The 25122-nt window shown below is 53.5% G+C and overlaps 2 protein-coding genes and 1 long non-coding RNA gene across 4 annotated transcripts; 2 read left to right on the top strand and 1 right to left on the bottom strand.

The window, feature by feature from the left end:
• Nucleotides 1-4: 4 nt before the first annotated feature.
• Nucleotides 5-18210, top strand: Hr (HR lysine demethylase and nuclear receptor corepressor). Of its 2 annotated transcripts, none has more exons than XM_021642404.2 (19): nucleotides 5-142; nucleotides 1386-2035; nucleotides 2876-3665; nucleotides 4878-5031; nucleotides 5122-5312; nucleotides 7352-7516; nucleotides 8858-8947; nucleotides 9095-9210; nucleotides 11052-11133; nucleotides 11850-12013; nucleotides 12127-12363; nucleotides 12575-12740; nucleotides 12945-13014; nucleotides 13294-13424; nucleotides 13569-13688; nucleotides 13786-13901; nucleotides 16104-16268; nucleotides 16680-16808; nucleotides 17010-18210. In XM_021642404.2, the coding sequence occupies exons 2-19, from the start codon at nucleotides 1424-1426 to the stop codon at nucleotides 17070-17072; spliced, it is 3561 nt and encodes a 1186-aa protein (XP_021498079.1). In that variant the 5' UTR covers nucleotides 5-142; nucleotides 1386-1423; the 3' UTR covers nucleotides 17073-18210. The 2 variants fall into 2 exon arrangements, with proteins under 2 accessions (XP_021498079.1, XP_021498078.1); XM_021642403.2 differs by having other exon boundaries at nucleotides 11049-11133; nucleotides 17010-18209.
• Nucleotides 7838-15632, bottom strand: LOC132656506 (uncharacterized). Its single transcript, XR_009594254.1, has 3 exons — nucleotides 15531-15632; nucleotides 11623-11718; nucleotides 7838-8280 (listed from the first exon to the last, which is right to left on the bottom strand). It is a non-coding gene; the product is annotated as an uncharacterized LOC132656506 (long non-coding RNA).
• Nucleotides 18211-22359: 4149 nt separating the features above from the next.
• Nucleotides 22360-24950, top strand: Nudt18 (nudix hydrolase 18). The gene is made up of 3 exons (XM_021642376.2): nucleotides 22360-22784; nucleotides 23572-23785; nucleotides 23997-24950. Exons 1-3 carry the CDS (start codon nucleotides 22623-22625, stop codon nucleotides 24590-24592), a joined length of 972 nt encoding a protein of 323 aa, XP_021498051.1. The 5' UTR covers nucleotides 22360-22622; the 3' UTR covers nucleotides 24593-24950.
• Nucleotides 24951-25122: the final 172 nt, after the last annotated feature.

Here is a 25122-nt window from a genome sequence, read left to right on the forward strand (position 1 = left end):
CCCCGAGACCCTGGGGGAAAGAGAGCGCGAGCGCGCTGAGCAGACAGCGGGAGAACGCCCGGAAGCCGGCCGATGGGGAGCGAGTGCCCAGCGCCGGCTAGCACGACCGCCGCCCACACCGCGCCCGGCCTGTGAAGCCCAGGTAAGCGCCAAGAGGCGGCGCGTTCTGGGGTAATTGTAATGGGGGTGGGGGGGGGGGAATTTATGAGCTGATCCCAAGGTGCAGGCAAAGGAATGAAATGCCTCTAAGAACTGAACCTTGCATCTTAACATGGGAAAGTTAGGATGCCCTACTGAGGGGGTTGGACCGCGCGCAAGTTGCAGCTCCACAAACTCCTGGAGCCTCTGCCAAGGCTCCTGTCTATCCATCCCTCTTGGGGCGTCCTCCGGCCGGCGATGGAGACAGTTCCGGGAGGGTTCAGCTGTTCTAGTGCCACCTGTCATCCTGGTCCCTCGCATGCGTGTTCAATTTTCCCTCGCTTGCGTCTCTCTGGGGCCCAGCCTGCTTTCCCCGCCTCCTTCCCTCCCCACTCCGGGCTGCAGTTAGCAGCGGTGCCCTGGCACTGCCGTTGGGCTTGGGCAGCTCGACCCACTCTAGTTTAAAACCTTTTAATCCTTTCTCACATGCTGGTTTACTCCTCCCCTTGGGAGCTGAGATCCTAGCCCCCAGCAGTTGTCCTGGTACTCTTTGGAGATGCCAAGAAACTAGAGGCCATGAAGAGGCAGAGTCAGGAAGCCCAGGTGTAGGAGAGACACCAGCCAGCAGCCTTGGCTAGCTGCCCTGCCCAGCGACTCACGAGCCTGCCAGGCCTGAACATCCCCGTCTTGCAAGCCTGGTGGGGCCTGGAGATGGGAGTGGGCAAGCAGCACTCCCAAAAACACAACCTGAAGTTTAGAAAGGGACCTCTGGGTCCCAAGCCCCACTTTTATATATGGGTACACTGAGGCCCAGAGGAGAGAATGATCCTGCTGAGCATCCGAATAGCAGGTGACAGAGTCAGGGCCAGGATCCTGCCTCCTTGTCCTCCCACCTGAGTGTCTTCTACTGAACTAATCTTCTGCACTCTTGCTCCCTCTTCTTCTCTGAGACTTGTAACCAGAGCCCTAGCTCCATAAAGGCAGAACCTTTCACCCTAGGACTGACAACCTCCTTATTGAATTTTGACCTCTCAAATTCAGATAGGGGCCAGAAGTTAGGGAAAGGTATCAACCTCCTGCCATGAAGCAGAATTCTTTTGGCCGCATGTGGAAGGCTGTTTTGTGCCCTGCTAAGGCCTGGCACTTGCTTTACTGGTTTGAGCCTCTTTGGTATTCCCAGGGTGGTGCCTGTGGTTAAGGTACGTGGGGCATGTGCCTAAAGTTCATGCCTTGTCCTTATGCTGCAGGATCCCCCCTGGGAGAGCCCCATGAGGGCAGGAGAGTGATGGAGAGTATGCCCAGCTTCCTGAAGGACAGCCCAGCCTGGGAGAAGATAGCCCCTGAGAACGGCATTGTGGGACAGGAGCCCGGTACCCCACCACAGGATGGCTTGCGCCATGGGGCACTGTGCCTAGGAGAACCTGCTCCCTTTTGGAGGGGTGTCCTGAGCACTCCGGACTCCTGGCTCCCTCCTGGCTTCCTCCAAGGCCCCAAGGACACACTCTCGCTGGTGGAGGGTGAGGGTCCTCGGAATGGGGAAAGGAAGTCCAGCTGGCTGGGCAGCAAGGAAGGACTGCGCTGGAAGGAAGCGATGCTGGCCCATCCACTGGCCTTCTGTGGGCCAGCATGCCCACCTCGCTATGGCCCCCTGATACCTGAGCATAGTGGTGGCCATGCCAAGAGTGACCCTGTGGCCTTCCGGCCCTTGCACTGCCCTTTCCTGCTGGAGACCAAGATTCTAGAGCGAGCTCCTTTCTGGGTTCCCACCTGCTTGCCGCCCTACCTAATGTCCAGTTTGCCCCCAGAGCGTCCATATGACTGGCCTTTGGCTCCAACTCCCTGGGCATACCCCGGGGGCCAGCCAAAAGTGCCCTCTGCCTTCAGCTTAGGCAGCAAGGTGAGTGATGGAATAGAATGGGTGCATAGGGTTCAGTTGTCCCTAACCCTGAGAACAACCCAAACACTGGGTAGCTCTATCTCCCTGGCCCTTCCCTTCCCTTCCCTGCCCTGCCCTTGGGCCTCCGCAGCTGTTGACTCATCCATAGTTCACTCAGGATCAGTCAGGCCTTCCTTAGAAACTCTGCCCATAGAATGTGTGGCCTTATCATGGGGACAAAAAGTGTGGGTGAAATGTGCAGGCTTCATAGCCTGTTTCTGGGGCTCCTTCTGACAATGACGTGGTCCATGGTAGAAACACATCCTACCCTTTCCCAGCAGCAGAATCTCTGCCCACTTTTCTTGGGGTACCCAGACACTGTTCCTCGGACCCCCACGCCTAGAACGCGGTTTTGTGTGTGTGTGTTTAATGTTTAGAGATCAAAGATGGGCATCATAATGCTGCCTATAATTTCAATACTCAGGAGGCTGAGGCAGAAGGATTGTGAGCTCCATGCTAGTCTGGACTACATAGAAAGATCCTCTCTTCAGAACCAAAACAAACAAAAGGGCATGAGGATCAAAACACAGAATTTTCTAGTAGGCCCTGATGTCCTTTGGCTGTGCCAAGCATTAGCCTCTGGAAAGCTTGGGAGAGGATCAGGGTGTATATGGGGGTGGGGGCAGGGTAGCAGGGAAGCCACTTGGGAATGTACCACTTACCTGACAATCTGTGAGTTCACGAATGACTCCTTATAGCTGCATTTTATTTTTAATAACTTCTGTTGTTAGTCCTGTTTGTTTTTTTTCTAAATGCTGGGAACCTACATTAGCACTAGCTTAATCCTTTCTCCTCTTTTAGGGCTTTTACCACAAGGATCCGAACATCCTCAGGCCATCAAAGGAGCCCTCGGCAGCACCAGAGTCTGGGTTGTTGGGCTTAGCCCCTGGTGGGCATCTCCAGCGAGCCTGTGAGGCAGATGTCCCCTCACTTCACCAGAGGGATGGGGAGACAGGAGCTGGCAGGCAGCAGAATCTCTGCCCACTTTTCTTGGGGTACCCAGACACTGTTCCTCGGACCCCATGGCCGTCTTGTCCCCCAGATCTAGTTCACACTCTTGGCAACATTTGGGCTGGCCCAGGAAGTAATAGCCTTGGGTACCAGCTGGGACCACCAGTAACGCCAAGGTGCCCATCTCCTGGGCCTTCCACCCCTCCTGGGGGCTGTTGCTCATCCCACCTACCTGCCAGAGAAGGGGATCTTGGCCCTTGTAGGAAATGCCAGGACAGCCCAGAGGGAGGCAGCAATGGGCCAGGTGAATCGAGTGAAGAAAGGAACAAGGCTGGCTCCAGGGCCTGTCCACCAAGCCATCACACCAAGCTGAAGAAGACCTGGCTCACACGCCACTCAGAACAGTTTGAGTGCCCAGGTGGCTGCCCTGGGAAGGAAGAGAGCCCAGCTGCTGGGATCCGAGCACTCAAGAGGGCAGGCAGTCCAGAGGTCCAGGGAGCAGCCAGGGGCCCAGCTCCCAAACGCCCATCCTACCCTTTCCCAGGCACTGGGAGGCAGAGGGCCAGGGCTTGGCAGGAGGTACCAGACACATCCACAGGAAGCAAGGCGGCGGAGGCAGAGCAACAAGAGGAGCAGAAAGGTAAGGGGGTGACGGGCTGGAGGTTCCCTGTGAAGAAGCGGCAACAGGGCCAAGCCTTTACAAGGGACTGAAGTCCATAGGCCTTTGTGATAGATCATGCTAAGATGGTGGGTCTCCTTCCTGAATCACCACAGTGCTCTGGTTCCTAGTGTTGTCCACCACAGCCTCCTTGCCAGTGGCTTTCATCCCTGCCTCTTGGTGAGTTGTCGGCAATGCAATGACGTGGTCCATGGTAGAAACACAGCTGCCTCCTGACATGCTGATCAGTAACTTGTGACCTGAAGAAAGTTACTGCGCCTCTGAGGACCTTAGTTCTCTCCTCTGTGAAGATGGTCCCTACCTTATGAAGGCAACAGGAAGGCTTAAACGGCTCATCAGGGCACTGAAGGACTCTTGGCACTTAGGATATGCCATGGTTATTTGCACCACAAATAGTTTAGGCATTGCCTCTCCTGAAGAACCACTGTCAGCCTCTCTTGGCCAGCTGAATCATGGAGACTCAATTTGGATGTTCGGCATGACAGCCTTATGGGTACACCATGGACTCTTCTGCTACACTGTGTCCTTTACAGAGGGTTCCAGCAATCCTGGAGCCAGACTGGTTTCTGCAGGATCACCTCACTCTCAGCCTCTTGGACCGCTGGGCCCACAGAGGACTGTCTCTGTGACTTGGCTCCTAAAGCCCTTGCACCTGGCATGGGTCTGTCTGCACCTTTGCACGCCTCGGTCTGGGCTAGGAAGCTGTTGGCCCCTCTGCTGTCTTGGGTTACAGCACCTGTGTTCTGTGTTGAAACTCTGGCCTTCTCACTTTCTGGCGCCCTCCGTCCACCCATCCGTCCACGCTGGAATCATCTCCTCATGGTGTCACATAGCTACTGAGCCATTAGCCAAACCTATGTGAAGTCTATACTGGCTGGATTCTACCGTGTGTACAAGGACCATTGCTCAGGCTTCCCAAAGCCCTGGGCTGAACATGCTAAACCACCCCCCTCAGCCTCCATTCCTTCCAGGAATATCTCCAGCTACTGCTCAGCCTCCTGTGTGAAATTTATACCTGCCTGGTCCTCTTCCGGGGTTCTGAATTAGTCCTCACAAGCCTGGGGACCAGGGCCTGAATTCGCTGCAAGTGGACAGGGTGGTTGCTAATTCAGGGCTCTGGCTAGCATAAGCCCTAGAAACTAAATTCCCTAAGCAGCTGTGTTGTCTCCTCAGGACCCCAAGAAGGCAGGACTAGCCTCCAGGAATCCAGGCTTGTGGATACATCTTGCCAGGCTCACTTGGCAGGTATCACTCAGTGCCAAAGCTGTGCCCAGGCAGCAGCTGGAGACGTAGGAGTACTGACCAGCCACTGCCAGCAATCACATAGGTGAGTGCTGCCCCTGACAGTCAGAGACAGCAACAGCCCCTCCTTTAATGGACTCCCTCCTCAAACCCTTGTGTCTCATCTCCTCTCCAGGTTGCCCGTGGAACGGAAGCCGTTGGAGGAGGAGGAGGATTCCTCTGCCAGCTCCGAGGACGGAGGAGGATCTGGCCCGGAAGCGCCCCTCAACAAGGGCCTGGCCAAGCACCTGCTGAGTGGTTTGGGTGACCGGCTCTGCCGCCTGCTGCGGAGGGAGCGGGAGGCCCTTGCCTGGGCACAGCGTGAAGGTGAGTGGAGCTCCGTTGTGGGCCTGCTCCTGTATGTCTCTCCCAACCCACGTCTACCGGTGCTTTGGGGTCCCCAGGCCTGTTCAGGAGTGCTCTGCTCCCATCTATCCCCAACATGGACTCTTAATCAACCCTGAGGTTTTTGACCCCTGGGTGGGGGGTCCTCCTGGGAAGTCTAAAAATTTAGTCTAGTCCAGTTCTCTGGGCTTATGGTGGAAAGATAGCCAGTATAAGTGTCTCAATAGCCTGGGAGGTGAGAGGTGAGAGGGCTCCAGAGAGGTGAAGGGCAAGGAGTGGTGAGGTTGTGGGCCTCAAAAGTCGATGGGATTCAGGCTGAGGGTAAAGAATCCCATTCAGCTGGGCCCTCAGGTCCAGGCCACCCCTCTGCAGCTCTTTTCTACCAAGTGTGGGCTTTATAAACCATGGCCCTGGACTCACACGTTTTACTCCTTGCACTGGGATCACCGGAGTGAGAGGGCAGCCCCTACTTTGTTCAGTCATGAACCAGCTCCTGTAGGATCCTGCCACTCCCAGCCTGGATTCCTGACACACATACCACCCATCTTTCCCTTCCCGGATCATAAAAATTGTCTGTCCCTCCCCACCACCTCCCCCGGGCGGCCTTGGCACTAGCTGTTTCTTCAGTTTGGAATGGCCTGATCATCCCTTTGTACCTGCTGGATAAGAACTTACTCATCCTCTGAGGCCATCTGTGAAGTTTCCCAGCCACGTCACCCTCATCTCTCCATGCCCTTTTCAGCCAGGAGCCCTGTAGTCATCACTGTGGCTGTGGGTTGTCTCCCCGAGTGGGATATGAACTCTGGGAGAGCAAGACCTACTCCCGAGAGACTGTTGAGACTCCTGTGTCCACCTGAGACCTGATCAGGTGTCTCGAAAGTGTGCTCAGTGGGGCTCTTTCTACCTACCAACCATGGTTTAGTCTGAACCTTGGCTCTTAAAAAAAAAGAACAGAGAAGAAAAATCCAGCCAGGCATGGTGGTGCACGCCTGTAATGCCAGCACTCTGGGAGGCAGAGAGACAGGGGAATCTCTGTGAGATTCAGGACAGCCAAGGCTACGCAGAGAAACCCTGTCTCGAAAACCTAAAAATTAAAAAATAAATTAAAAAAACAAACAAACCTCCATTTCTTTGGATAAGGGCGGGAGTAGCCTCTTACAATTTCCTCTTTTAATCTACTGAGTCCCCTGGACTTAGAGGGAAGGCCACCTGAGTAGCTGCTCTGCCTTTCCATTTCTGGTAGCAGCAGGGCATGTGGGGTGGGGAGGTGGATGGAAAAATGTGCTGGAAGTGGTGTGGATTAGTAATACAGGCACACTGGGGAAATCCCTGCGGCAAGGCTGGGGGTGGGGCTGGCCTAGGGAGCTGAGGCCACTGCTGCCCTAGAAGTGCATGCTAGACAGGATGGCTACTGCCAGACAAGCCTGTTGAGTAAAGTAGGAGGAATGACCAAGGAGCCCAGCCCCCTTCTTCCAGTGGCTCCAGGTAGAGATTGCTCCCTGCCTCGCCCATGCTGCTTCCTATATGTCGGTAGTTAAAACCTTCCTAATGCCGTGACTCCAATACAGTTCCTCATGTTACGGTGAAACCTGACCATAGAATTATTTTTGTCGCTGCTTCGTAACTGTAGGTTTTGGGGGGTTTTGATGTTTGGTTGGTTGGTCGGTTTTGGTTTTGCTTTTCAAGACAGGGTTTCTCTGTGTAACAGCTCTGGCTATCCCGGAACTCTTTGTAAACCAGGCCAGTCTAGAACTCATAGAGATCCGCCTGCCTCTGCCTCCTGAGTGCTGGGATTAAAGGTATGGGCCACTTGGCCCTGCCATAACTGTATTTTGCTACTGTTGTGAATCGTAATGCAAATATCTGATGTGCAGGGTATCTGATATGTGACTCCTGTGGAAGGGTCGTTTGACCTCCCAAAGGGCTTATGACCTACAGGTTGAGAACCGCTGCTTTATGTGGTCTCCCCCAAGGGGGCTGTGTACTTCAGCCCTGACCCTGTTCTGTTCTGTGGTCTACAGGCCAGGGGCCAGCCATGACAGAGGACAGCCCAGGCATTCCCCACTGCTGCAGCCGTTGCCACCATGGACTCTTCAACACCCACTGGAGATGCTCTCACTGCAGTCACCGGCTATGCGTAGCCTGTGGTCGCATAGCCGGAGCTGGGAAGAACAGGGAGAAGGCAGGTGAGGAAAACCAGATTTGCCTTTTTTAAGATTTGTATAATTTTATATGTATGTTTGCATGTGTGTATGTGTGCACCACATGTGTGCCTGCTGCTTGTGGAGGTCAGAAGGGTGGGGGTGGGGGTGTCAAAAACCCTGAAACCGGAGTTATAGACAGTTGTGAACTGCCATGTGGAGGTTAGGAACTAACCTTGTGTCCTCTGCAAGAGCAGCAAGTGCTCTTAACTGCTGAGCCATCTCTTCAGCTCCCTTCTTTCCTGCTCTTGTAAGAAGTCAAATACCTGGGCACTTGGGGATATGAGTTTAGTCAATAAGGTGCTGGCCAAGCAGGCATGAGGACCTAAGTTCAGATCCCTAGCGCGTACATAAAAGCTGGGCATGGCAGCCCACTGGGGGATCAGAGACCTGCAGATTCCTGGAGCTTATTGAACAGCTAGCCAACTGAATTAATGAACTCCAGGTTCATTAAGAGATCTAGCCTCAAAAGATAAGTGGGAGACATACACCACAGGCCTGGGCATCCATGCGCACACACAGAATTCAGGTACCTTCTCTATGCCTCACTTGGATCAGCTTTCACATTAACGACGGGCATAACTTTCTCCAGTATCCAGATAACAATAACTCAGCGAGGATCAATGACCTGTCCAAGGTCCCAAAGCAAGTCAGTGTTGTAGCCAGGACATGAGACTCAAGTCCTCTGATTCAGTCGGAGCCTCTTCAAGGTTTTCAGCTTTCACTCTCTTGGCTCAACTCAGACATGGCTAAAAAAAAAAAAAAAATTCTAGCATCAGATTCATTCTTTCTTATGTGACCACCCTGGAATCCTCAATGAAAAAAAGTATTTATTGATTGGTTGATTGACTGATTGATCTATTTTTATTTATTTATTTATTTATCTATCTATCTATTTATTTATTTATTTATTGGTATGTGCATGTATGTGGGGGGGCATACACATATGCATGCATGCGTCACAGCACACGTATGATGGTCGAAAGACATCTTTGGGGAATCAGTTTTCTCCTTCTACCATGTGGGTCTCGGGTCCTTGGGCTTGGTGATGGCAGGTTGCCTCTACCTGCTGAGCCATGTCACAGCCCCCCCTCCCCCCACCCTGACCTTAGGGTCTTGCAAAGCAGTGCAGCCTATGAAAACCTCTCCATTCCAAAAAGCAAAGACTTCTGCGGTGTTGTGTACATCCAAGCTTCTCAGCAAGCGCTTGTTTCGAGGCTTGCTGAACTCCTGATTTAAATATTACGCATTTGGCCTTCTTCCTCGACCTTAACCTGTGGTTACCTTGCTTTCTGGACCTACAGCTCCTCTCTTCCTACCCCATAGGCTCCCGGGAGCAGCACACGGAGGACTGTGCCCAGGAGGCTGGGCATGCTGCCTGTTCCCTGATTCTGACCCAGTTTGTCTCCAGCCAGGGTGAGCCATTGTGGAGGGGTGGGGCATGCAGTGGGTGGGGCCCGAGGGAGACAGTCATACTGTCTCCTTGTTCCTGACCCTGGTGACATGGCCTTCTGGTTGGTGAGGCCAGACTGCTCCATCTCCATCCTTCTTCTACACACCCAGCACTGGCAGAACTGAGCACTGTGATGCACCAAGTCTGGGCCAAGTTTGACATTCGGGGACACTGTTTCTGCCAAGCTGATGCCCGTGTGTGGGCCCCTGGGGACGGGGGTCAGCAGGTAAGAACGCTGGCATGTGTTGAGTCAAAAGCACCCACTGGTGGGCCCCTGCATTGAGCAGTGTGCATATATATGACTGACCTCCACAGGGGGAGGGGGAGTTGGCCTTTCTCCATGGGTGAGAATGAAGAGGGTCGTAGAGGCTGGTGGAACAAGCCATTTCCCATCTTCCCAGGAGGCAGGATCCTGACACTGACTTTAACATGTGCCTTTCCCCTCCATCCCCTACCACAAGCCCCCTCTCCCTGCCTCACTTAGTCTTTTAAGTCAGCCCTTACTGTTGCCACCCCAGCCATGGGTGCTTTCTGGTTCAGTGTCTGCCACCTTCTCAGTAGCCCCCAGCACCTCACCACATGGCAGGAACTCGACCTGTGCTGTGAAAAAGGGTTTTTATGAATTTTGTGAGTCTGTGCTAAAAGGTACTCACTTAATTAAGAGTTAATGATGGACGTTTACATTTTTAACATTTGCTCATTTGTTATTTATTTTTATGGGGGGAGGAGCATGCCGCATGCCATGCCACATATGTGGAGGTCACGGGACAACTTGCGAGAATTGGTTCTTTTCTTTCCAGTGTGTGGGTTCCTGGGATTGAACTCAAGTTCCCAGGCATGCCAGGTGCGCTTAGCTGGTGAGCCATCTTGCTGAACCTATTAAGAGTATTTTTATGAGCTGGGCATGATGGCACATGTCTTGGGAGGTAGAGGCAGGAGAAATGGGAGCTTGAGACTAGCCTAGTCAACACAGGAAGATTGTCTCATAAAAACCAAGCACTGAGATGTAGCTCAGTGCCAGAGTGCTTTGCTCCCCCCAACCCCCCCTTCCCTTTACCCCTCATCCCCCATCCTCCACCACCCAGGCATGGTTAAAGCCCTGGGTTCCATCCTCCCTATGGGAAAACAAAAGGTACATTTTATTATCGTGTGAAGTCTGTTTAAAGATAAGACCTTTCGAGCTGGGCATGGTGGCACATGCCTTTAATCCCAGCACTCTGGGAGGCAGAGGCAGGCAGATCAGTGCGTGGTTGAGGCCTGCCTAGTCTACAAAAAGTGAGTCCAGGAGAGCCAAGGCTACACAGAGAAACCCTGTCTTGAAAAAGCGAAGGGGTGGGGGTCGGGGCGAGAAGATACGGTCTTGCTAAGTAGCCCAGGCTACCTGAAAGTTGCAGTCCATCTGCCTTGACCTCCAGAGTGTGAGGATTACATTTTAATCCAGAGTGTGAAAAGTACATTTTAAATACCAGACACTGTCACATATTCATTGTATAAAATTAAGAAAATGTAGACAAGTAAAGTGAGAAAATAATAATGATCTCTTACATTGCTGTTAACATTCTGACTTTCCCCATTTATTTGTCTACGTATATTTTTGTGCCTGTTTTAATAACACTGGTTAGATCATGCCCAGTGGAGAAGTAGATGAGCAGTTTTGTTTCCTGTATTCATTCTTTATACTGTAACATTTCACTCACTTTCTCTCTCTCTCTCTCTTTTGTTGGTTTTTTGAACATTTCACTCTCTTGCAAACAACTTTAGGGCTTGTAAGAACACATTGTTGGAGCTAGAGAGATGGCTCTGTTGGTTAAAAGCACTAGCTGTCCTTCCAGAGGACCCAGGTTCAATTCCCAGCACCCACATGACAGCTCACAACTGTCTGTGACTCCAGTTCCAGGGCATCTAACACCCTCACACAGACTTACATGCAGGCAAAACACCACAGCACATAAAATAAAAATAAAAACGAAAGGGAGCATATTGTTTACTCTTGAACATTGAGTTCAGTTCTGTCATTTTTATAACCTCTGCTTGGATTTGGGGGGTGGTGATGGATGGGTTTAGCAGAAGGAACCAACAGAGAAAACTCCCCCAGCTCCACAACCTACCTGCAATGGAGATTCCAATAGGACCAAGGACATCAAAGAAGGTGAGTGGTTGGCTCCACACGCTCCTTGGATTGGGTGTGCGGGAGCACAGTGGGGGAATCAAAGTCTCCAGGAGAAACTTAGCATAACTTTGGCAATCAACTCCCCCTCCCCCCCACCCCCTGCAAACATAGAACACAAATCACCACCCCTCACCTTAGGACAGGTACCCTGACTACTCCCACCAGACTCTCCTATTACTTATTTATGCATTCATTCATTCATTCACTCACTCACTCATTTATTGAGTGTGTGTGAAGACATCAGAGAATCTGCTCTATCACTTCCTTCCTTAGTCCCTTGAGACAGGGTCTCTCTCTAAACCTGAAGCTAGGTTGGGGGCCAGCACACCTCAGCCAGCAATGCTCCCATCTCCGTGCCACTCCCAGGAGATGAGGCGCCAGGCATGATGATGATTTTTTTATGTGTGTGGGTATTGGAGATTTGCATGTAAATTCTCATGTGTACACAGACATGCTGTGTATGCTTACCTGCCGGGTTGTCTCTCAGCACAAGACTCCCATTTGAAGCCACATCTCTTAGAGGCTCTTCAGCTTCCTTCAAGAAGGCACTGACAGGATAACACCCTGACGGGGCAGAGTAAAGATGGGGTGCTGCTGAGGACAGAACAGGCTTGGCCAAGAGATGAGAGGACCTCTTTTGGAGATAAAGACTAAAGGCCAAGCAGAAAGTCGCTCACTGTTTTCTTCTTCAACAGAGACCCCAGACTCCACTGAGACTACAGCGGAGGACCGTGCTGGCCGATCTCCCCTTCCTTGCCCTTCTCTCTGTGAGCTGCTAGCCTCTACAGCTGTCAAACTCTGCCTGGGGCATGAGCGGATTCACATGGCCTTTGCCCCTGTCACCCCAGCTCTGCCCAGTGTGAGCAAGGGCTCAGAGGGAGGGTCTCTGAGGACCAGAGGCTGGGGTGTCCATTCCTGTGTGGCTGAATGAGTCCTGAGCCTTCTTGCCCCTCCATCCTTGCCTCCCCACAGGATGACCGTATCACCAACATCCTGGATAGCATTATTGCGCAGGTAGTAGAACGGAAGATCCAAGAAAAAACCCTGGGGCCAGGCCTTCGAGCAGGGCCAGGCTTACGCAAGGGCCTGAGCCTGCCCCTGTCACCAGTACGAACCCGGCTTTCCCCTCCTGGGGCTTTGCTGTGGCTACAGGAGCCCAGGCCTAAGCATGGCTTTCACCTCTTCCAGGAACACTGGCGGCAGGGCCAGGTAAGCTGGCCTGTGCCTCCCTTCCCTGTGCTATGGCCTCACCTGCTTCACAGGGTCCTGGTCCCCAGGCTCAGGGAAACAGCCAAGGCTGATCTCTCCCCAACCCCTCCTCCACATCTTTTGGAGCTGTCACAACATGCCTCAGACTGGCTGCTATGTTCTCCCCACGCCATTCTTGTGTGTGTGTTTGTTTTCTTTCTCTTCCCTGCAGCCCGTGTTAGTGTCAGGCATCCAGAAGACACTGAGAGTTAGCCTGTGGGGAATGGACGCTCTTGGGACACTTGGTGGCCAGGTGCAGACACTGACTGCCCTCGGGCCTCCCCAGCCCACAAGCCTGGACAGCACTGCATTCTGGGAAGGATTCTCTCACCCTGAGAGTAAGCATTCCTGACACTGGGTAGAGGGAGCTAGGAGCCTGACCTGAGGCATCACGTATCAAGAGAACCCTAGAGTAGCTCTGGAGGCAGCTACCTGGGTACAAGGTAGCAACTGAACTTAGGTTCGGCTCCCACTGGGACAGGAAGGAGTCTCTGGGCCAAGAGGCAACACCTTGGGTCAATGACATCTATCTCTTCTCTTAGCACGTCCAAAGATAGATGAGGGCTCTGTCCTCCTGCTACACCGAACCCTGGGGGATAAGGACACTAGCAGGTATGTACAGTACCAAAGGCCATCCCTATCTCCCAGCTGCTAGCAGTTCGCGTCTCTCTACCCATCACCCCTAATGTCCAGGCCCTCTAAAGGGGCTTAGAACGGAAGTCTAGCTAGAGCAGGGGATGGAGAGTCATCCTTAGGGGAAGTGACAGAAGTTCCTGGGGGGATGGATTTTGCCCTCTGGATGTTATTATAGCAGTGGGAAGTTCTGACGGATCTTGGGGGTCCAAGTTGGACTTGATGTACATGATTCCCCCTTCCATCCACCATCCCCAGGGTGGAGAACCTTGCCTCCAGCCTTCCACTCCCAGAATACTGTGCCCACCAAGGGAAACTCAACCTGGCTTCCTACCTCCCCCTGGGCCTCACCCTGCATGCCCTGGAGCCCCAGCTCTGGGCGGCCTATGGTGAGTGCCCTTCCGCCCCTGTCCACTCCCTGCCTCTACCTTACCTATCACCTTATGTTCACGTGTACATCTGTACTAAGGTTTGGGGCCTGAGAATATGTCTCTTACTTAATTCCCAACTGTCCTCACTCTACATCCACGCAGGTGTGAGCCCACACCGTGGACACCTGGGGACCAAGAACTTATGTGTAGAGGTGTCTGACTTGATCAGTATCCTGGTGCATGCCGAGGCACAGCTGCCTTCCTGGTACCGAGCACAGAAAGGTAAGCCCTTGGCTGGAGATGCCTGTAAGTCAAGCTGTCAGGGATGATGTCTGCCTCTGCCCACCCTGGGCTCACTTGAGCCATCTTTCTCCTGCAGATTTCCTCTCAGGCCTGGATGGAGAAGGGCTCTGGTCTCCGGGTAGCCAGGCCAGCACTGTGTGGCACGTGTTCCGGGCCCAAGATGCCCAGCGCATCCGTCGCTTTCTCCAGATGGTGAGGAGGGAGGAGGGAGTCTAGAGCCCACCCCTTGTCCCTGGCTGTCTCTGTGTGCTCCCATCTCCTGGGGTGTCACTACCCACCCTAGCCCTGAAGGTGAGCTAGCCAGACTCAGGTAGAGAGGAGCAGAGAGCTCAGATTAGAAGTCTGATCCTCTGGTGGGGCTCGGAGAAGGAGAAGGTCAGAATCTAGTGAGATGAGGCAATAACTGTAAAATGGGCTTTGTGTTAAGGGCCTTGGCACACTGTCTTAGTCAATGGTGCCCTTCTCCTCTTCCTCACTCCTGAGCTAGGCAGGGACAGCTACTTTCCCATTTTATGGATGGGGAAACGGAAGCTTAGGGAATCCTGGGAACTGAGTTTACACGTATGCCAACTCTAAGTTACTATGCTGTATTCCTCCTGGGAGCAGGAAGTCTCCCCTACCTGGGCTCCAGAGCTGAGAGACCGGGAAACAGCCTCTCCGTTGCTCTGAGGAGAAACCTCTAGGGGAGGCACTTGCCATGAAGGGGGCTGAGGGAGGGAGATTGGGGCACATACCAGGCTAGGTAGCTAGTGGAAGAGGTCGGGGGAGAAGAAGGCAGAAAACTCCAGAACGACAGGGGAGATGGGAGGCTAGGGTTCGTAAAGATTACAGCAGGGTATAATAGTACTGTGATAGAGGATCATGAGCTTATGGCCAGCCTAAGCTACATAATGAGGCCTGGTCTCAGAAATAAATAAATGAGCCAGTTATGGTAGTATGTCCCTATAATTCCAGCAGCTAAGAGGTAGAAACAGGAGGATCAGAAATTTAGGTCATCCTTGTCAGACAAGGTTAGTTTGAGGCTAGCCTGGGCTACGTGAGAACCCTGTCTGAAACGTCCCCTGGCTACCACCACCAAGAATAATACTACAAAGTAAAATAAAGAAATAGTTAATGTGGGCCTGGTGGTTGCAAAGTCCAGATGAGTCCCAATTGTCCTAGAGAAAAGACTACGTACGTGATAGCCAGGCGTGGTGTCACGCCCATGATCCCAGCACTCGGGGAGACCGAGGCAGGCGGAGGCCAGTCTGGACTACAAAGGGAGTCCAGGACAGCCAAGGCTACAGATATAAACCCTGTCTAGGGGTTAGAGAGGACTATGTGACAACCCTGCTAAGATACGCACAAACATGCAAGTCTCGATATGGTGTTGTCCACCTCGCATTGCCCCCAGGCACACACATCTGCAGTTACATACCCAGATGCTGTGACATGCTGACAAGGGCACCACCATCATGGCCTTGCCTGCTCTGGGTGTGGTTGGTTGCTGGCAATCCCATCTGGCCCAGTGGGGTGACTCATGGGGAGGTCTGAGGGGCGCTTTCTCCCTGGGTGGCCTGTTACTGCTGTAGCCCCAGGATGGGCTTGAATCTTTGGAACCAAGGAAACCTGGCATCCTCGTGGGACTCCTCTAGTGGATGCGGTTCACAAGCCTCCCAAGCCCAGCCAACCCCTGCCAGCGCCCTCTCAATCTAGGGACAATGGCTGAGGTCCTAGCTGAAGGGGGTGGGTTTAGCTGGTGGCCAGTCAGAGCATGGTGCTGGTGCTCACCTATTCAGGTGTGCCCTAATCACTGGCCTTCATTTATCCCCCCCTCCTCACCTGTCATTGACTACGCCTGTGCTGGTGACAGTCTCCATAGCTGGGCCTGCTGCAGAGGCCTCAGCCCGTCTACCCGATGTGAGTCAGAGCTTCTGTGTGGCCCTGCCTTGACTGGATCTAGGATCATCTCCCCCACACACCCCCCCAAGGGGGAAAGCTACCAGTTTCTCCCCAGTTTAGCTTACAATGCAGGCTGTTTACAAAAACGTAAGAACTCCTTGTGAAAACAGCTATGAATGGGCCTTGTGCAGAACATCTTTCTGGGTTTTGGAGAAAGGGACGCTGAGAGAACAAGAGGTCAGGCCAGGGTCACAGAGGCTGTGAAAGGCACATCCCAGGAAAAGCGGTTTCAGATCCCTCCTCCCCAGCTTGAGCGGCCTTTAATCTCAGCTCCTTCCAGCCCAACCTGGACCTACCCCCATCCTTTACTCCCAACCCCTCTCTCCTACCTCTTCCCTTTCCCCATCTGCCCTTTAAGACTGCTTCGGCACCCTATTGCGTGAGGTTCTCCAAAGAGAACCCACCGCTTCCTCTCTGAATCCATGGGCATTCATTTCCCTTCTGTTCTTTAAGGTGTGCCCAGCTGGAGCAGGAACCTTGGAGCCTGGTGCCCCAGGCAGCTGCTACTTGGATGCAGGATTGCGACGTCGTCTAAGAGAGGAGTGGGGTGTGAGCTGCTGGACCCTGCTACAGGCTCCTGGGGAGGCAGTGCTGGTGCCTGCAGGGGCACCCCATCAGGTGCTTCCCTGGTGGGCGGAGCGTAGCAGAAGATCAGCATGTCAGAAGTAGCAAGAACGCCATATCAGAGTCGCCGTGATAACACCAGCATCCTTTACCTGACAGAAAGCTAGGCAGGGCAGGAAGCCATGGACATGGCAAGGCTGAGGGTCTTGAAGTCTTCAGAGATATGTGAGGCTAGTCTTGGCCAACTCCCTCAGCATGCCAGCATCCCTCAGGTCTTGTTTTGGCCACACCCTCTGGGATACCTGGTACAGTAACCAGGGCTACTGCTTTCTGAAAGTTGGAAGGGGAAGTGAACTTGTCAGCTTATTGGACTTACTGGGGCCGGGGGATTGGGGGGAGTATGGTTTGAGCCTCAACTCATCCTCTTGCCCTTGTCCCCCCTCTTCACCCCCCCCCATGGCACAGGTGCAGGGCCTGGTGAGCACAATCAGCGTCACTCAGCACTTTCTATCTCCTGAGACCTCTGCCCTCTCTGCTCAGCTCTGCCACCAGGGAGCCAGCCTGCCCCCTGACCACCGTATGCTTTATGCCCAGGTGAGTATGATACCTGGTCGGCTCAGTGTGCTACTGCCCTAGTCTGCTCGGGGCACAGCCACAGCAGGCAGGACAGATCTGTCTAGGCAGAGTGGGCTGTTAGCCTGTCAGGGCCCGGTAAAGGTGTCCTTGAGGAGAGTGGGGAGTGAGGGTGGGGCTGGATCGTGATTGAAAACTCTGTGTTGTTTTCCTTTTTCCTAGATGGACCGGGCTGTGTTCCAAGCAGTGAAGGTGGCCGTGGGAACATTACAGGAAGCTAAATAGGGGATCCTGGTGCCTGGAGGGGCAGTGGGCAGGAGCTCAGTCTGCAGTTAATCTCAACAGGGAATGGTACTGGGGAACTCAGAGGGCGTGGTTCGTTCTACAGTTATCACTTTGGGCACAAGCGGGGAACCCTGTTCCTCGCCCTGGCCCTGGCCCTAAAGGGAACAACTATAGTGCCACTAAAGCTTACACCTGCACCGCCATGGCTTCCCTCTCCATGGTATCAGGTTCATACCAGGGGTGAATGACTCCTTCCAACCCCCCTGCACTCCACTCCAGGGCATGAACCCCCTTCCTTGGGGAAGCTTGGGAATTGTTTTGGCTTAAGCAACCCTCCCTTCTGCTGCCTCGTCCTGTGTTGTCCCTGTGTCCCCAGCTCTGCTACAGCTCACTACAATGCACACGAAGCCCTTCCGACTGTAGGTCTGCCGCACTGGGGGCCACAGAACTCTTCCCTTAGAAGAGCTGTGGAGTTGGGGAGGCGATCACCTCAGTGAGTGCCCCACACTGGCTGGAGGGAATGACATGGCCCTGCGTCTACCTCCCTCCTTCCCAGTCTCGATTCAAATCGGTTGTTTGGTGACCCGCTGCCAGCAGAGTCGGCTTTCCTCTGCCGGCCATGTGGCTGGGGAAGGAAGGCAAACACAGAAATCTGCTCCAGAGCCCGGGTCAGTGGACAGGATGAGCAGGGACTGGGGGCCTGGTGACAGAGACCTCAAATACCACTGCCAGATCTTTGGGAGGCCTGAACCCCTGGAGCTTTCTGGGGACTGAAGATACTCCTGACTGACATCTGGAAAGGCCAAGTTCTAGGGTGCCGCACTGACAAGGCCTCCCCGGGTGGCATCAGCCTGTGGAGATTATAGAACCCCGTGCCTCTGTTCCCACCTCTCCTGTGTGTTCTGACCTGGAGGGACATCCAGGACAGCACTGCTCAACCCTCTTGGTGTCCAGGTCCCTGGGACAGAGCCTCACTGCCTCAGACAGCTGACCCTACCCCAAGGCCCTTCTGATAACGCTTTGCTTTCCTACCTCTTCCCCTGTGTATCTCAACTGCACAAATGCGCCAGCTCTTGTTATACTTAACAGTTCCTGCTGTGGTTTGGGGATTTTTTTTTAATTAAATAAAAGTTTTTATTATAAATAGAACATCTGTTCAGAGTCTTCTAAGTAGAAGACTGCAAAGGCACCCGCGAACCCCTCGTACCCAACCCAAGTGTTGCTAGATTGTATTTCCTTCAGCGAATCTGGATTGTTTTCTTTTAAGACTGTGTTACAGCTAGGTGTGATGGAATACACCGGTAATAGCAGTACCAGGCGAGATAGAGAGGCAAGAGAATCACAAGTTCAAGGCTAGCCGTGGCTGCACTGTGATTTTTGACACCAAGTTGGACTTCATGAGACCCCATCTTGAATAGAAAAGTTAGGCTTTTTCATTGAAGAGTTTCGTCATTCCCCTCCCTTTTTTTTTCCTTTAGGATTAAAAATTGGGGGGGGGGAATCTAACGAACAGCCATAATTTACTGTGTTCTCTTTATTTCACTTAAACTGTCTCATTTAATCCCTGACACTCTTTTGAAGTACAGATGATCTATTTCCATTTTACAAAGAAATGGGCTGTTTGGGGCGAAGCAAGTCACCCAAGTTTGCGTGGCCATGTTAGTGGCGGGATGGGATTTGAGCCAAGTTTGCTGACTCAAGACACCTCGTTTACATTCTAGTTTTAGTGTTTCATGGAGTTTAAAGACAAGCTTCTCTGTTTCTCCATCCTCCTCCTAAGAGATGACTCTGGCACTGAATGATATGTTCTCAGTCCTTTGCCTTCTATAGCCTTGTCCTGACATCACCCTGAACCAGTACAGGACACTTCCGGGGACAGATGGAACACTGAACCTTGTTTATTTTGGTAGGATGGCAAGGGAAACTGGGGACTCGGTGCTCCCTGATCACCCCTCTCCCACATCACAGCTCCCTTGGGGGTGGATTTGTCTGGCCCTTAAAAACAGCAGCTGGACCAGTGTTCACTTGTTCTAGGGTTGGACCGAGAATAGAGCTAAGCCGAACAGTACCTGACCCTGAGACACAGGCCGGGGCCCGTGGTTGGCACTGTTCCCAGCAGAGGCCCTTGGGGATCAATGGCTCCTTGTCAATCTTTGGCTCTAGTACATCTGTCTGACTCGCATTGACACCGGCTAAAGAGTTGGAAGTGAGCACAGGAGTGCATCTCCATCCATTGGCTGCTTTTCCCCTTTCCTAATAAAAGTCTACATAATTGTAATTATGTACATTTACAATTAAGTTACAAATATATATATATACATATATAGCACACAGCATAAGTTACAAATATATATATATATACATACATATAAATACATATATATATATATATATATATCACAAAGCATGGTGTGGTAGCACATAACTTTAATCTCAGCACTTGGGAGGTAGAGGCAGATTTCTTGGAGATCGAGGCCAGCCAGGGTTACATAGTGAGATCCTGTCTCTAAAAAACAAAACAAATATAGCACATAGAGCTTTCAGCTACCCTTGACCTAGCCCAGTGGGAATATCTTACACAAAATGGTGCTTTCATCACTACCAGTACCTTAATGTTACTGTACTCCTACCCAGGAAGCCACAGCTTCATTGGAATTTCACCTGCATTCCCACTGATACCCTTCTTGTGTCCCAGGGCCTAGAAATGCCTGTGTTGGGTCTACACTGTGCCTGTGACTCCCCCGAAGTCATTCAAGGAGCTAGAAGTACCAAGCCCCATCCTCCCAGTGCCCTACTTCTCCATCTCTTCTTTGTCAGGAGGCAGCATTTGCTACATGGTAAAGGACTCTAGCATCCCAGACATCCTTGCCTCATCCTGCCTGCTCAGCCTTGTCCCCATGTCCCTGGCTCTGCCAACACAGATCTCCCTGCTCACACGTGTGCACGAACACACCCTAAGGTGGCCTGCTCCCACCGGTTCTGGGAGAGGTGCACTAGTCAGGCCATGCTTGTCCATGGCTGCCCACTCCAGGAGTGTTCTCTGCCTCAGAGGATGGAAGACACACTTCGAGGGGTCTGCCTCTGCCTTCTCCCCTGTCTCATGATCCCCTCCCTGTCTGGGACTCATGTCCCTGACCACTGTTCTTTTCCCCAGGGCCTCGAGAAATCCAACCTTTTCTGTTGCCTCCCAAAGCATTCTGGGAAGGACTATACCCCTTTCCAATGCCTTCTGTGGGTCCCATTCACAGTTTACAAAGGGCTTTTGGTGTTCTATTGCTTCAGTGTGGCTTATGACAAGGCAATCAGGCCCTCCACAGCAGAGGAGTGTTTTCCCATCCCCCATGATAATGGGGGAATGGAACTGCGGTTGTGGCAGCCTTTGCTCTTCCAGGCAGTTAGGCTGTCTGCTGTTTATCTTAGGACGCCTCTGCAGTTCTCCCAGCCTGCCCAGACATGACCTCACCTTCTCCCAAATCGTCCCTGGGAGGCAGAATGGAGTCTCTGACCAGTGCTGCCTCCACTTCACAGATGGGAAAACTGAGGCACCGGAGCGAGGAGAGAGCTAAACAAAGAGGGAGGGGGAGAGGAGAGGAGAATAAGAGGAGAGGGAAAAGAGGAGAGGAAGGAAGGGAAGGAGAGAGGAGAAAAAGAGGAGAGGAGAAGAGAGGAAAGGAGGGGAAGGGAAAGGGAGGAGGAGAGAAGGGGGGAGAGAGTAAGGAAGAGGAGGGAAGGGGAGGAAAGGATTTTAAGAAGTGGATCTGCATCCTGGGACCTGATCTTGCCTTTCTGCCAATGACTACAGTTATTCAGAGGTGGAAGGTCTACAGTATCCTCAAACCAGAGATGTTCAAGCGTCTCAAAATACTGTGGGCCACTTGGTAGGTAGGTCCCACCTCACATTGAGGGTGTCTCCAGGGAGTTTGCAATCAGCCAGCAGCAGCAGGGAGAAAGACTAGGAGACCAGTCCCGTGGGGCTGAGATCCAAAGAGCACAGAGGGTTTGTTTGTTTGTTTGTTTGTTTTGTGGTGCTGAATATTGAACCCAGGGCCTTGTGCATGGTAGGCAAAGACTACTGCTGAGCTACACGCCCCAATTTTTTTTGGGGGGGAAGGGGAGGAGGGAAGATATTCTATGAGCTGACCTTTGTGTAGCCACAAAGGCAGACGCTTTGAGATCCTACCTGGAGAATAGGTGGGCTGCCTGTGACCATGGTCCCTATCCGTGACCACGCTCAGATAGTCCACAGCTCCTCCCCAGGCCATCTTGGCTTCTCAACAACCACGGAGAAAGAGGGCTGTTACAGACCTACTGCCCAGATGAGGACATTGAGGCCACCCAGGGCACAGAGCAAGCCAGCCAGCAGTGGCTGGATGTCTGGCTGAAACTCCAGAGCTTTGTCAGCACCACCAAGCCACTGTCCCCCAAAGGAGGTACACAGAGCCAGCAGGAGGGAGGAGGAAGGAGGAGGCTATGATGGGGTGAGGAGCCCAGACTTGGCCTGCTTTGTGGATTCCTCCCAGCTGGCCCTGCCTTCCTGTCCTGAGCGGAGGTTAAAGACGCTCAGAGGAGGAAAGGTCAGGCTGGGAGAGAAGCAGGAGCTGGCCAAAACAACCCACACCCTGTTCCCCATGGCCAGGCTCTGCACGCTGGGTAGGAGGGCACCACCCCTGCCCTCTTAGGATGCACTCTGCTGCACAAGCTACATGAGAAATGCATCCAGCAGGGGAAATCTGATGAAGGCTGCATTGCTGATTCTGAGCTCTTTTTTTCATCCCCCGGTCGCTTCCTCTCATCCCCAACCTTGTCCCACCTGGACCATACCAGCCCGGTCCCATCCCTCCTCTGAGCCCTGTCAATCACTTTTTTTTTTCTCCCCAAACGGATCCTTTAGCCTATGACCCGCCTACGACTTTTAAAATGCCTGTGTCCCTCGATCTATACAGACCGGAATCTACCACGCAACGTTATGTGCCCCGACCACATGACGTTCGGAACATTTTAACGAAGTCATATAAAGTTATTTGGGACCTATTCGTCTTGAGCGCTTCTCCGGCTTGTTTATGAGAAAAGCTGGACAGTGGGAGCAAACGGCGGAGCCGAGGCCTCCGTAATGTCATCAGACGAGTGACGCCATCGACCCTGGTAGCGGTGTTGTTCAGCACCCTTCAGGCAGGATGACATCACCGTCGGAACCCGCGCGGACAAGTGCGTAGTGGGTGAATAAGCTAAGAGCCGGGCAGAGTGCGGAGTGAGCGGCCAGCGGCTAAAACCGGGTAGAGGCGGGGACAGAGGGAGGATCCCGGAGCCCCGCCCACTCGGTCACCGCCGGGAGCTGGCCAATCCGGGCAGGCCGCGGTGATGCGCAGCCTATCAGCGGTCGGATCTCCCCCGGAGGTTCCGCGTTAGCTTTGGCCCTCAAGGCAGGGGAGGGGGCGAGGGCGCAGCGGCCCCACCGCGTCTCAGGTCCCCGCCGTCTGCCTTCGGGGGGAAGGGGGCGTGGGGGAGGGGAGCCTGGCGTGTCCCCCGGCTGGCCACCTCCCCGGAGACCCGATGGCCATGGAAGGTCTGGCGGGGGCGCTGGCCACCGTGCTTGGGGGGAAGGGGTTGCTGGTGCAGAGCTGTGACTCGGAGCCGGCTGGCAAGCCGCTGTCGCCCGTGCGGCTAAGGAAGAATGTCTGCTACGTGGTGCTGGCCGTGTTCCTCAACGAGCAGGTGAGCGTCCGGCCAGCCGGCCTTCCGGCTGGTCTCGGGACCGCGCCGCCAGCCCCGGTGGGAACAGGCAAGCCAACGGCCGCTACCTGTCCGTGGCGCTTCCCATGTGTTGCAAAGCACTCACACCAGCAGCTGAGCTGAGAACGTCCTTATAGAGTCTGTAATATTGAGGGAGAGGCCGAGGCCCCGGGGCGGTTTGTCTCTCACCCACTAGACCTCGCCCCTACCGGGAGAGGCCTGTAGTGCGTATGCCTCCTTCCTTACCAGGGGCAGTCTGGCACAGTGCCTGGCTCACAGGGCCGTTTCCTAGACCCTCGGCGCCCCATGGGGAGTGATGGGGAGCTTACATGACACACAGGCCTTCTGAGAGTTCTTCTGAGTGATTGTCTCCGTACCAGTCATCGTAATAACATCTGGCCAAGTAGGGTTAGGTTGGTGTGGAGGTGGAGCCGAGAGTCAAAGCCTCAGACCCTAGATTGGGGACCTGACACAAGCCGGTTTAAAAGTCTCATGGGAACAACAGCAATGCAGTGGCATAGATGAGTCAGAATAGGAGTGGTGGCAACCTTCAGGATGGGGCCTCCGTGGAGCAACGCCCAAAGACCTCAGCCCCTTCCTACCACAGAAATCCCTCTGCATCCAAAGTTGACTTAGAGCAAAGAGGTGGCAGCCAAGCCAGGGCCTGGCTCCTGAGGTTCCAGCATCCTGGAGGTGTCTGTCTACCAAGAAGCCAGGTAGGCCCCAGACTGGCTGGAGAGGAGTGAAGACGGTCTTGCTTCCCTCCCAGGATGAAGTGTTGATGATCCAGGAGGCCAAGAGAGAGTGTCGGGGGGCATGGTACCTGCCGGCAGGGAGAATGGAGCCAGGGGAGACCATCGTGGAGGCCATGCAGCGGGAGGTGAAGGAGGAGGCTGGGCTGCTCTGTGAACCCGTCACACTCCTGTCTGTGGAGGAGAGGGGCACCGCCTGGATCCGTTTTGTATTCCTTGCTCGACCCACAGGTACAACCCACCTGGTGGCGTTCTGGCACCTTTCCCACGGTTTGTTCTCCTTGGTGGACCACACCGTGGCTTCTGCAAATTGCCATTGACCTGTTACATGCTAAGAGCTTGGGGGGGGGGTCTCCCCGTGGGGTGATTACTCTCTCAGACTCCACATTTCTCATACCGGCCCTCTCCCCACCCCCACCCCCCACCCCCAAACCTCCCCTAGGAGGAGTTCTGAAGACTTCCAAGGATGCCGATGCTGAGTCCCTACAGGCTGGCTGGTACCCACGGGTCTCCCTGCCCACTCCGCTTAGAGCCCATGATGTTCTGCAGCTGGTAGAGCTGGGTGCCAAATTCTGCCAACAAGCCATGCACCCTCTCATCCTGCCTCAAGAGTTTCCCTGCAGTGTGGTCTGCCAGCGGCTGGTGACCACCTTCACAACGGTGCAATCGGTGTGGGTGTTGGTGGGCGCTGTGGGAACACCTCACCTGCCCATTACTGCCTGTGGCTTTACCCCTATGGAGCAAAGGGGTGGTATCAAGGTAGCCATCTTGAGGCTGCTACAGGAATGCCTGACTCTGCACAGCTTGGCCGTGGAGACCAAAGGGCTGCTTGGACTGCAGCATCTAGGGAGAGACCACGTGGACGGTATCTGCCTGAATGTGCTGGTGACGGTGGCCTTTCGGAACCCAGAAATCCAAGATGAACCCCCAAAGATTCGGGGTGAGAACTACTTTTGGTGGAAGGTATTGGAGGAAGATTTACAAAAACAGCTTCTGAACAGAGTCCAGGCATCTTCTGTCATCCCCCTGAACAGATAGAGAGGTGCCAGTGTTGACCCGTAGCTGAGTCGGAACCTCCCTCTGTGGCAGGGAGGAGGATGGCGACCAGAGATCTCATTGCACTGTGTACAGGTTCAGGGAGCCCCAAGGGAGGGTGCCTTGAATCCAGTGTCCAAAGGCTGGATTGTTCTGAGGGCACACACACAGTACTTCTCTTTAAAATGATGAGGAGCTTTATGAACCCTAAATGGCACTGTTTTCTTTCTTCATCTGCTTTGGAAAAGGCCTCCTGTCAATCCTTCCAAGCCCTTAGGAATGTAGGGGGGATGGGACATGGGGGACACATCCCTCAGGGCAGAGCCCTCATTACTGAGTAAAAAGGTGTTGCTCAACTTGCCTTCTTGCCTAAATGTCTGTGTGGGGAGGGTATGGGGCCACTGTCCCACCCACAGCCACCCAGGTCTTTCCTCACGGCGTACACATTGATGTTCTGCAGGAGTGCAGGCCTCCTGGGGTAGACAGCCCTGCTCACTGAAGCTTTAAAACCCACCCAGGCTCCCCTTAGCTTT

Source organism: Meriones unguiculatus, chromosome 9, assembly GCF_030254825.1.
Source record: "Meriones unguiculatus strain TT.TT164.6M chromosome 9, Bangor_MerUng_6.1, whole genome shotgun sequence".
Taxonomy (NCBI): Eukaryota; Metazoa; Chordata; class Mammalia; order Rodentia; family Muridae; genus Meriones; species Meriones unguiculatus.

Coding starts and splice junctions, on each gene's coding strand:
- Hr (XM_021642403.2), top strand. CDS start 1,424: ATGGAGAGTATGCCCAGCTTCCTGAAGGACAGCCCAGCCTGGGAGAAG. Junction 9,211..11,048: donor CTGGGGACGGGGGTCAGCAG/GTAAGAACGCTG, acceptor GGATGGGTTTAG/CAGAAGGAACCAACAGAGAA. Junction 11,134..11,849: donor GACCAAGGACATCAAAGAAG/GTGAGTGGTTGG, acceptor CTTCTTCAACAG/AGACCCCAGACTCCACTGAG.
- Nudt18 (XM_021642376.2), top strand. CDS start 22,623: ATGGCCATGGAAGGTCTGGCGGGGGCGCTGGCCACCGTGCTTGGGGGG. Junction 22,785..23,571: donor CCGTGTTCCTCAACGAGCAG/GTGAGCGTCCGG, acceptor CTTCCCTCCCAG/GATGAAGTGTTGATGATCCA. Junction 23,786..23,996: donor ATTCCTTGCTCGACCCACAG/GTACAACCCACC, acceptor AACCTCCCCTAG/GAGGAGTTCTGAAGACTTCC.